Below are 12,146 nucleotides of genomic sequence, written 5' to 3' on the forward strand. Positions count from 1 at the left end.
AAAGGTATTATAATACCTATTATAAAAAGAGTTTAAAGTGATTCATCCAAAACCATATACTGAGTTAGTGGTACAGTTGGGAACAAAATCCAAGAGGCATGATTCCTAGTCTAACTCACACCAATGGATAATCCTCCCTCCCTTGAGAGTATCTTTAACATTTAGCTCATCTAGATGCTTATATCCTGTGGAGTATGCCTCTGATGTCAGTTTCATTAACTAGTGAGACAACCTCCTATACTTACACAAAAGCCTAGAAATGGCAGATTAATTATGAAATTCTCCACGTATTCAGAGGCTTGAAAATACTAAGTATAGACAAAAAAATTATTATAGTTTAAAGCCTCTTAATCTATTGCTTGAACTTCAAGAATGCAAATGCAGCAGAATGTTAGTTTCTTAGGCAGTCAAAAAGAACTATACTCCATGCTGATTATACAACACCTGCAAACTCACATAACAGAAGTAATGAATTTCTTTAGAAAATAAACCGAGGAAATTTGGAACATTTTCAGCTTTCAAGCAGATTCATAGTTGCCAAATGGCACGTAGTGTAATATTTGGACAGCATTCCTGGAACCATTATCTCAGGTCTGGGTCAAGCTGATTCTTTACAATAGCCATTCATGTTGCAGCCAACAAATACTTCTAGAGAATTCATGTGCCTGTATCAGGGCATGCAGCTAGCAGTATACTTCAATGAATAACAAACAAAAGTACTTTATCATTATTTTATCAGTTCATATCCACACAAAAAACTGCATCTTGGAACCACCCATTGGCTCCTCCAAACTTCCTGCAAATCGTGTAAGCTTGGCCACAGGGAGGCATTGTCTAGCATAGCTAGTAAGAGCCACCAAATCAGGGCTCAACATTATTAAGCACATCAGACAAAAAACCTGCCTCACCAGCAAAGTAGAAACTTTGCTTCTTAGGCAACTTTATCTGTCTGCCCACTTCAATCTCCTGCACCCTATATTGCCTCTGCTGCTGCTAAAAGTTTTTGCCTGCAAACCTCCCCTTCCTTCTGCCTTCTGTTAAGGACTGAGACATGGTGGCAGAGGGCACATGAAGTTTGTCACTGTTACAGAGACTGCTTCTCCACCTGGCAAACTCTTATGTCTCACTAGTAGAAACTCTGCTCTGGCAAACCTTACTAGGACTCAGGTTGAACTGGAATTCCCATTATCACAAAGAAAGCTGAAAATGAAGACACGGATGAGAGCAGACTGGAGGCACAGAGGCAGCTAGGAAGAGGGGCTGGTACAGTAGCAGTGGAACTAGATGGGTCAAGCAGGATGCACAAGGACAGGGAAGCCAGGATTCACAGGGCAAATCAAGAAGAGAGCCTCAGAGAATGGGAGTTATCTATGAAGATCCGAAGCTTCACCAGCTTCCTTAGCAAAACAAAACAAAAAACCCACCACAGATGAGTTATAACAAACAGCTCTTTTGTATTTTCCTCCACCATTAATTACCCTATTCTGAGTTTATACTTGATAAAGCACTCAGTGCAATTATAAATTGAGTTTTTCTCACCTTTGAGTTTGTCATAATATAGGAGACTGAAAAAGTTATAATCTAAGGATTTCAGAAGACAATTTTAAATATTAAAATTACCAAGAAGGTTCTAAAGAGTACAAATCTTAGAATGATTTTACAAATCTTCGTGTTTAATTATTAAGCATTTACAATCAATATTAAGTGGAAAAGCCAATGGAAACTTAGCTATGGAGTCAGGTTTCAAATCCTCCAAGTTACTCAAAGTGCAGATGATTGAGGCAGTAATCTGAGGAATTTCTCTGTTGAAACTTTTCAGTGACATTACACCGATTAAAAAATTCTTATCAGGTAAGGTCAGAAAGGGTTATTCATTCTTCCAAATTTCAGTAGTGGTTCTAACCTTAACTTACTCTAAACATAAAGAATGGAAGTTACTTTCAGGACTTCAATCGGTTTTCTAAATATGAGCTACAAATACTGTATAGTCAACTTTTTACCTTTTTTCCTATGCTGTGTGTTTTTTTGAGTTTCTAGAGCGTCAGTGTTTTTTATAACTGCTTGCTCTTCTTGCTCTTTGTGTTCACAGTGTGACACTGACATATCATCTTTGGCTTTACAGCTCAAGATCTTTGCTTTCTCAGCAGTGAAAATGTCCTTTTCTCTTCCCTCTTCATTTGGAGGCAGTTGCTGGACCTTACCTTCAACTGCATGTAGATCTTTACTTCTATCAATCTAGTTTAAAAAATAAAAAAAGTTTTGCACTTCATCAAGAAAAAAAAATAGTCTCAGTACAATCATGCTTGTGGCAAAACAGCAGAGGCTATCTGTACCAGCAAGCAGAATACAATAAACTACCCATCAATTAATTCTCATTTACAGCTAGTTATTTGGTACATAATCTGCAGGGATTTTGATTTGGGACTTACTGAATCAATGAGTTTTGACATATACTTCAACAGGAACAGGACCAGACTTTGGGGGACAGAGTTTTCAAGCACCTACAATTAGGGCCCAATTTTCAAAAAAGGCCATTTAGGCATCTAAATTGAGTGGGCAGATTTTCAACTCAGTGTTAATTGGTGGAAGCTGAGCACTTCTGAAAAATTAACAGATTCATGTAAGGTTCCTAAATGGGAGCTACAGAGTGCTGGGCAATTTTCAAAACCTGGCCCTGAATCTTTACAGATTTAAACAAATTTTAGACCTTCTTTTTGAGACTATAACAATGAGACTATAAAAGTTTATATTTTCAACTTCTTGTGACAGCATTTTTCATAATTTCTAGGACTCCACATTTTAAGAAAAAACAAGGAAAATAGATGTAATTTTTATAAATTATATTTTTGTAAAATTAATATAGATATATGCAGTGTATTTGTAAACATTCTGTATTAATTCCAAATCATGTGGTAGTTACTAAGGTATTGTAATTGAATTTTTGTTAACTAAATAGGTTTTAATAAATCAGTGTGATCATTACTACTCCCGAGACTACAAAATATAATGCATCATCTCTTGAAAGGGACAATGTCTAGTATTTTAGGCCCAACATTCAAGTTTTGTAGCAAAATTTACAAAGCCAAATATTTATAGCAATACTAGCGTTTTCATGAACTTTCCAAATAGTTTGTTCTAAGTGAAAACTAGTTGTGTCTGGCATTAAACATTCCAACTTTCACACACAAACACTACAGTATTATACTGATGTGTGAGATCCAGGAAAGGAAGCCTACCAGTGTACTCATGAACATCTGAGTCAACTGAAATGCAAATAATGCAGAAATGAGAAAATTAAATTTAAAAAAGTATTTTATTTTTAACAAACTATCAGTAATGTATTTAGGAAAGATTGCTTTTTAATAATATAGGCTGAGATTTTAACAACTCGCTTAAAGGATTTATATGTCTAAATCCCTTCATTTAAAAAGTCACAGCCATGATTTTTTTCATTTATATTTTTTAAAACCAGATTTTAGTTTTACGTCTACCAATATAACACTACAGACCAAAGGTTACCATCTCATCATCTTCATTGATGGTATCTCTACCTTAATCAGTAGCATTCCTGGGGGTTTATCCAATGACAGGTTTTCTTCATCTTTTGCCTGTACTTTTTCTTGCAAAACATTAATCTGCATCACCTCCACGTCATGAAATGTATAAACACCATCCTGTATACTTATTGCTACACCTGTGGGTAGATTCTGCTGAGCACCTACTCCCTGTTGCACTACTACCAAGGGCTGCAAGACACTTGCACCTCGTTGCACCACCATGTGCACCCCACTCTGCTGCTGAATATTCAACTGACTGACCCCCTGGAGCTCATCTTCTCCTTCCTTCAAATGCACCGTTTGCAGCATTATCAAATGTTTTTCACCCTGTACTGGAGATGGGGACAACTCCAGGTTTCCTCCTTCTTCCAGCTGCTTGGCTAGAGGGACTCCATTTAGGCCTTCAGCATCTGGGTCACAGATGCTGTTTCTTTCTTTCACCCAGGATATCTTGCCCCCTCCATCATCGTCTCTTGCCTTGTCCCAGGTTCTTTCAGCACCTTTTATTTTTGTGAAGGGCTCAGGCAGGGCTGAGTCCTGAGAAGCCATCACTAAGTGAACCTGTCCCAAGAGACAGCAAAGAAAGCTACTAAGGCTCCTCATCGCCCTTATATTACGCTCACACCAACTCCACATGCTGCCCTATGCTGCACCACTTCCACTCCCAGAAACCTTCTCAGCTAACACCTTGGTCACCCAAAACCTACCTCCACTAGCCACATCCTGGGAAAATAGTCCCCACGACCCTTCCAAAGCTGCCCTTCCCCATTAAACCCCAATAACCCCCCACCCTCTAGTACACCACCATGGCACCCCTCAGGCACCTATCCCCAAATCCCCCGATATGGGCTACCCTCCAGCAAACCTCCCTCCTGCTCTCCCCCAACCCACCTACTCCAACCAACCACCTCTGCACCCCACCCTAGTGACCCGGCCATAATGCCCCTAAAGCTCCACTAGCCCCCACCCCCGGGCAGCCCCCACCCTGCCGCTTCCAGCCCCGACCTCCAGGGGCAGCCGCCGCCCTTTCCCCGGCCCCGCGCTCCCCCCAGCGGCCGGCCAGGCGCGCTCCGCAAAGAGCGGGAGTGCGGCCGGCGCACGTGACTGCGGGCCGGCAGCGAAGCGGGCTCCGAGTCCCGCGGGGGGAGGGGCGCTGTCGCCCCTCCCCCACCGCAAGGGGACAGGGACCCACCCCTCCCGCCTGCAAGGGTTAACCGTGAAGTACCTCGCTCCTTCCCCCACCGCAGGGAGACGTGGGACCTCCACTGCCCTGAGATCCCCACTCCCTCCCCCAGCAGCGGGGACTGAGCTCTGAGCTCCCTTTCCCCAGCTGGAAACCAGCCCCTTCCACTTCATTTCCATCACACCTCATCACAAGCGGGCAGATGGAAAAAGCCCCGCCCTGCGCACCCCCTGCAATGTACTGCCAGGGTAGGGAGGAGAGCCTGACCTTGCCAGGCTGTCACTTGCCATCTGACCAGGAGGAGAAAGGCCTTGTGTCACTCTAGCCTTCATCAGCTAGGCAGACACAAAACCGTACACAGAAAAGAGAGTTAAAATGTATTTCAATTTCCAGAGACAGTACAAGTCAGGACCTTCAAGATGCTGACTGAATAGTTAGAGCCCTGCAAATCCATGGATATTCGCTTTGTATCTGCAGATATTTGCAGATCTGATGCGGATACACATTTTGTAGCAGTACAGGGCTCTATGAATAGGAACCACCTCTTCACCCTGTTAATGAAGGCTAACAGCCTGCAACTCTATCCCAGTGCATGAGCCCTGGGGACCACATGGATCTTGCTGCATGGTCAGAGCCCAAGTTTCCATTTTCCACTTTTATGCAACCATAGCAAGTTTCTGTGACTAGACAATAAAATCTCTCATAAAACCCGAAAATATTTAAAAGCAGCAAAGAGTCCTGCATGCATCCGACGAAATGCGTATTCACCCATGAAACCCCATGCTCCAAAACGTCTGTTAGTCTATAAGGTGCCACAGAACTCTTTGCTGCTTTTACAGATCCAGACTAACACGGCTACCCCTCTGATACAAAAATATTTAGAAATATTTCCCCTAACTGAGTCATAAAGAGAGATTTCTGAGTGTTTGTTTAATGTTCTTAACATGTGCTCCTACTTGGTGAGAGTCAATGGAACAGCACTCAGTTGGCCTTCCACTTTCAAACTAAAGTATTTACATGTTTCTCTTATGGAAACACTCAGCCTAGATATTATGCCAGTTGAGTGTTATTCAAGAGATTGTTGACTGCCAGTAGTGTATCATCTCTTACCATCAAAGCTTAAGTATTTTACAAAATTGATTAAAGAGCTATAAGCATCATTACACCATACTGTAGTTCAGGGTTGGTTATTCAACCAGGGAACAACAAGTTTATGTTCAAGAGTTCTCTAAAGGCTTTATTAAAATGTCTGAGATATTTTGTGAAATCTTACAAGTTTATTTCATCTTTTATATCCTTCAAAAACAGTATTTTTCAATCTTCAGGATAAACCATTAAAGTCCCATATATTTTTAAGGCCCATTTGCTACTAATACTCTAACATTAGATATCAGTGCAGAGGAAGGATTTAAAGATTCACCTCTAACTTTTAGGATGACAAATTGTAAAATGCCTATAGGTTACCATCTCCCATGTCCCAGTCGTGTCCTAGGCAGTCTATATAATATTCCAGTAAACTGTTTTCACATTGGTTGTCAAAACTGATAGGCTCGACCCATTTAAAAATATTGATTGTGATTGAAATTAGTTCAGCACAAAAGCAGCCCACAGTGCATACCCTGGTCTACATTGCTGATATAATGGAATTTTGCAGACAGCCTACATTACGCTGTACCTAATGTATACTACTGAATACATTTAAACTACGGTACAAATACTTTTCAATGTAAATCCAGGTATTATGCATTTCATTGTCTGCAAGAATATAACAAAGGCATAATTATTTGTTTCAGCTAGTGCCCACTATAATAGATGCTCTACAAACACAAAAGGAAGGCACTAAAGACTTCACAGTGTAGGCAGTGATCTTGTGACTTGTTGCAAGGGGTCAGTGCCTGAAATCCCCTTGTTATCAGAGGAGCTCCTCATGGGTGCAGACATCCAGGTTGCAGGATGTTGACCTAAAACATGCATACACAGAAAAGTGATTCTCATGACTTGACTGATGTTAGTACATTAATCTTACAAGGACTTGTTCTTGGAAGTGCTAAGTTTCCATAGTTCCCATGTGCTCCAGTGGGTACTACCAGAAACCAAACACCTATAGCCATAAACTTGCAGAAACCAAACAGCTGTAGGGTTTTACCTCATAGTAGTTTTACAGTTAAATTTATTCAGGAATACACAGTGGCACATAATGTAGCCAGTATTATCACAAAGCAACTAAGCCTACAAATTCCCATTTCATCTAAAGAAAACTTCCAGGTGTAGACACTAGAAAAATAGACACAGGCTACTTTATGAGCAAATAATTTCACAACTATTAAATTATTTGTTAATAGGGCAAGCCAAACCAAAGCAGTTATTGAAGTAAGATTATTTACTCCAGTAATTTCTGATAACATTTTAGTTGGGTATCAAATTGTTTACAACAATGGGAGTCTGTCAATACCACTAAAGATAAGACACAGAACAGCAAAATGGTGCCACTGGCTGCATTCATAGATCATACTTTCAGATTTTCTGTATCTCTTCAGGTTGCTACTGTGTATTATATAGTAATCATAGGTAGTTGAAGGGCACTGAGGAAAAAGAAGCTGTTAAAATTATACATCTTCCTTTAGGTCATTTTAATGAGTTTCTCTGCACTTGAACGGTCATCAGCACCTAAGTGCTCTCTTGCTTTGTACTTCTGTATTATTAATACCAGTACCATCCATGCAGTTTTAGTTAAGGGTCTATCATTATTTCCACTACCATCTGATATTTTCAGGATTTATAACTCTAATTTAAAATATCAATTCAGTTCATTTTCATTGAATTCAAAAGAGCCATTTGATCAGTGATCCACAAACTAAAAATTCCCTAATAAAGTTTTGACACAATAGACAGTAACAGCACCATTATGATCGTTATGGTCTATTGTGTGTACAATCTCCATAGCTATGAATATTGTCTGTTACATCATCTGTCTATAAACTACAACCAGACTTTTACCCAATACGCCGAAGGTTCCATTTCAGTCCGTCAGGTGAAGAATCTACATTTATCTTGTGAACAGTATAGTTTTTAAAAAAACATTCTAATTATTTTGGGGAGAGTAAACAAAGTATGAATCATTATTAATTAGGGAGTTCTTACCATATGGAATTTAAATATTTAAATTTTAAATATTTGTCAAAACAGTTTGCATAAAGAAACAAATAGTTCAGCTGTACAAATTAAGATAGATTGTTGTAAAGGAGTTAAGAGTGCATGAAAATGAATATATATATATATATATACACACACACCCTAAGATCTAAAGTCATTGGGCCAAATACTGCTCTTGGGTGCACCAGAGTAAAGGAACAGTGTTTGATCCAATATGAGTTTCTCCTGTGTACAAACTGCACAGTTGGCATTCACTTTTTGGGGGTGTATTTTGGCGTGAGTTAAAATCAGAACCTTAGTCCAGATTTCAGATGTAATTCTCAATTGACTGTCATTTACAGATTTAATTGAGACTCTTAATATTAGTTAAAATGTATTTAATGCTAATAGCCTTAACATCTTTATCATCACATACCATATCTTTGCTCTTCAGAGTAATTAAAAGCCTTCCTGTTGGTCCCATTCTTCCACTTTAGGAAACAGCCACTGGTGATTGAAGAACCTGTGGTAATCAAGAACCACTTTGTACATTTTGTACTGCTTCTGCATGTCCCTAACCTGGGCCCGGCTAATCCAAATCCCACTGAAATGATCTGGAGGCTTTCCATTGACGTCAGCAGATTTTGGATAGGGCCTGCGGTATATAAATCTCTGAAGCAATAAGGCCAGGTTTATTGAAAAATATTCAACCTGTCCAGAGTTCAGGCTGGATCAGGTTTATTGTAGCAATGAATCAAGTCGGCAAAAGGGAAAAAGCAAACAAACCAACCAGCCGCAACTTGGCCTCTAAGCAGAACCAATCCAAACCTTTTCAGCATTTCAAATGGGTTCAGTTTATGAACTATCTTTTTGCACTCCAAGGTCCATTCTAGTTCTAAACATGACTCCTATTTAGTCTAGTACAAAGACTCACATTCCATCTTTCTTAACAGCCTTAGAGTGGGGCATCTTGAAGGTTTTTCATAGTCCCCTGCCTGGAAGGTATCACTTTTCTATATTGCTCAATCTAATATTTGTAGCCTGCCCCTCATTGTGGTATCTGAGTGCTTCAACACTGCTCTCCATGGCAACAATTTTTATGCTTCTAACTCTGGTCTCAGTGGCAAAGATTACCTTCTTCACTATCACCTGATTTGTGAAGAGATATTCCCCCTCTTATTAGTCACACAGGTAAGTAATCCTCTACACACTGTCACCAGCTTCAGAGGCAGTGATTATTGCACTGTAATTTTCTAACTTTTGTTTTCTAAGTTGTTCAGTTTTGAAGCTGCTTCTACTCTGCTGCTGAAACTGGATGAATGCAATGTGTGTTGTCAGTTTGTAATTCTTTTACTTCTCCTGTCTTTCATGCTGATGAGTCATTTCTTCGGAGAGCAACTAGAGAACTTAATTAAAATATGAAAACATGTCCACTAAAGAGAGATTAGAAAATAGCTATTTTCTTGGTCAGGCCAGTACAGGAAATTGGGAGTTGCAGATTTAGAATTACCTTAATGCTCTGAAGTGCTGGCCTGGCAGATTGTCAAGTAGGAGGGGATACATTCTGAATTTCAGGAAGGATATTGATCACTTGGGAAAGAAAACTGTTTATTAAAGTATTTTAACCTTTTGTTGCAGAAATCTTGCTTCCCTGGCTCTGAGATCAGAGTTACACAAATACAGAAGGAAGCTGCTGAACATATACAAAAATGTTATATGCAGCTGTACAGTCAGACTGTGGTTCCAGTACATAGTTACTTCAGCAGATGCAGTTTAGGATTCAGTTGTGACTTGGACTACATGCACGATGCACAAGGCAGTTGTAAGGAAGCCCTTCCCTTTAACTCTACAAGGTATAACTCAGGGGTTCTTAAACTGGGGGTAAGTACCCTTAGGGGGTCACAAGGTTATTATACAGGAGGTCGCAAGCTGTCAGCCTCCAACCCAAATCCTGCTTTGCCTCTAGCATTTATAATGGTGTTAGATATATTAAAAGGTGTTTTTAATTTATAGGGGGAGATCGCACTCAGAGGCTTGCTATGTGAAAGGGGTCACCAATACAAAAGTTTGAGAACCACTGGTATATCTTAGGTCCAAGCATTTAGGAATAAATGGAGCTACTTGCTTCCTTACACCCTCTTCAAAGCAAGTGGGAACAGAAGGGCAAGGAATAGACAGAATCTTGGTTCCACAGCTCTGTGCACTGGCCAGACAATCTGTGTTATCCGGGGGAGGATTAGTACTTTACTGCAGTTATATGTCAGCAATAAATTATTCTTCCTTGTGTGGGGGCGAGGGAGGGAGGAGAGGGCAGATGGAGGAAAGGAGGAGCAGCAAATTGGAAGCTAGGGAGAAATTGAGACTGAGATACCCCTCTGAGGTATTCATCAAACAACTATCCCCTCTCTTGATAGAGAGGGGCCCTCCTAGAGGCCTTTGTCCTTCTCTGTTCCCAGGCTTTGCTCCATCTCATCTGAACCTGTTTGGTAGGTTGGCTTGAGATGAAGGTAAAATAACTCAAGTGAATATATCTGGCACTGTCTCTTAACAACACTTAAGTGTTTGCTGAGGGAGGGAGCTTTAGCTTTAGCCATTTTCTCCTTCCTGCTTGTTTTTCCTTATTAAACCCAGCCAATATGTTCATACAGAAAACATCCCAGTAACCAGGTCAACATACAGTATTCATCAATTACAGAGCAGCCCCAAATCCATCACAGAAGGCTAGCAGTGATTTCCAGCTTGGATAGTGTGAACCAACCATCTTACTGGCAGATAATTTTTTGCCAGTTGTGTAGCAGATGATTGTTTGGAGGCAAAAATTTCTGGTTTTTTTGGCTGTCTTAAGAAACATTTTGTCTTACCATAGTCTGTAAAAATACCCATTGTGCTGTGTGCATGACACCTCTCCTCTCCAGTCAGGTTTGATCACGGATAAAGCAAGCTAAGCCTACTTCCAGTAAATTAAAAATCTTCAATCAATGAGCTTTAACGTCAAAAAATTCTATAAAATAATTAATAGTAATGAAGACTTTGTATTTACACAAAGTATCCTACAACCATCAGGTAGGCCATATAGCATCCCTGCTAAGTATTTCTATATCCATTTTTGCAGTTAACTGAAAGTGAGTAACTTGCCCTACCCTCTGTGATGTTGCACTCCATGTTTTATGGAAATATGCTTATGAGTGTGAATATGATATCACTGGAACATGCTTTATGCAAAAGGTCTCTTGTAAGGTCTCAACAAAGGTCATAACCTACTGAATATATGCCTATTTGTACGTATGTATCATTCTTGTATCTGAAGCTAGAAATATGATGTATAACTCTGAGGTCCTATTGTAATTATGCAAAGAGTGGGCCATTAATGGTAGTTTAAAATACATTGATAGCTCCCATTGACTAGGACAATTGGTTGTAAATGGCTCTGTTTACTTACAAATCTTCCTGTGTACATGTAGGCCAGCCCAGGGAGAATGGTGGCTGGGGGTCTTACAGGACATGTGACCATGTCACATGATACTTGAATCCATCTTAAATCTGGTACTTTTCCATTTAGAAGGACGAGTGGGGACCCAGAGAGGCAAAAGATTCCCTCTTTGGGCCAAAGCTATAAAAGGGGATGGAACAAGACAAAGGGGGCTGCCAGTCATGAGAAAACCTCTAGTTTCAACCTAAGATGTCTGCTGGAATCAACAAGGACTGTACTGGGGAAAGGATTGTGCCCAGACTAGGAAGGAGTCTGGTCTGTGAAAGAAGCTTATTGGAACATCCCTGAGGGTGAGATTTTACCTGGAATCAGTTTCTAAATGTATTAAGTAGATATAGAATCATAGAATATCAGGATTGGAAGGGACCTCAGGAGGTCATCTAGTTCAACCCCCTGCTCAAAGCAGGACCAATCCCCAGACAGATTTTTGCCCCAAATCATTAGGCTTAGACTTGCGTGTATTTGCTTTATTTTGCTTGGTGACTTACTTTGTTCTATTGGTTATTACTTGAAACCACTTAATTCCACTTTTTATATGTAATAAAATCACTTTTGTTTATTAATGAACCCAGAGTAAGTGATTAATACCTGGGGAAGAAAACAGCTGTGCATATCTCTCTATCAGCGTTATAGAGGGCTAACAATTTATGAGTTTACCCTGCATAAGCTTTATACAGAATAAAATTGATTTATTTGGGGTTTGGATCCCATTGGAGGCTGGGTGCTGGAGGCAAGTAATCTGCTGAGCAGTTTTTAGTTAAAGTCTGCAGCTTTGGGGGCATGG

At 40.1% G+C, this 12,146-nt stretch overlaps 1 protein-coding gene across 2 annotated transcripts in view; it reads right to left on the minus strand.

The window, feature by feature from the left end:
• CTCFL (CCCTC-binding factor like) overlaps positions 1-12,146 on the minus strand; it is a 92,204-nt gene that overhangs the window by 12,748 nt on the left and 67,310 nt on the right. Inside the window, exons 1-2 of one of the 2 annotated variants that reach the window (XM_050918198.1) lie at positions 3,552-4,213; positions 2,001-2,235 (exon numbers count right to left, since the gene is read on the minus strand). In XM_050918198.1, the coding sequence (XP_050774155.1) occupies positions 2,001-2,235; positions 3,552-4,193 (877 nt within the window). In that variant the 5' untranslated portion in view covers positions 4,194-4,213. Of the gene's footprint in view, positions 1-2,000; positions 2,236-3,551; positions 4,214-12,146 lie in introns of those variants that run through there. The other variant, XM_050918200.1, reaches the window with a different exon arrangement.

This window comes from Gopherus flavomarginatus, chromosome 11 (assembly GCF_025201925.1).
Source record: "Gopherus flavomarginatus isolate rGopFla2 chromosome 11, rGopFla2.mat.asm, whole genome shotgun sequence".
Lineage (NCBI taxonomy): Eukaryota > Metazoa > Chordata > Testudines > Testudinidae > Gopherus > Gopherus flavomarginatus.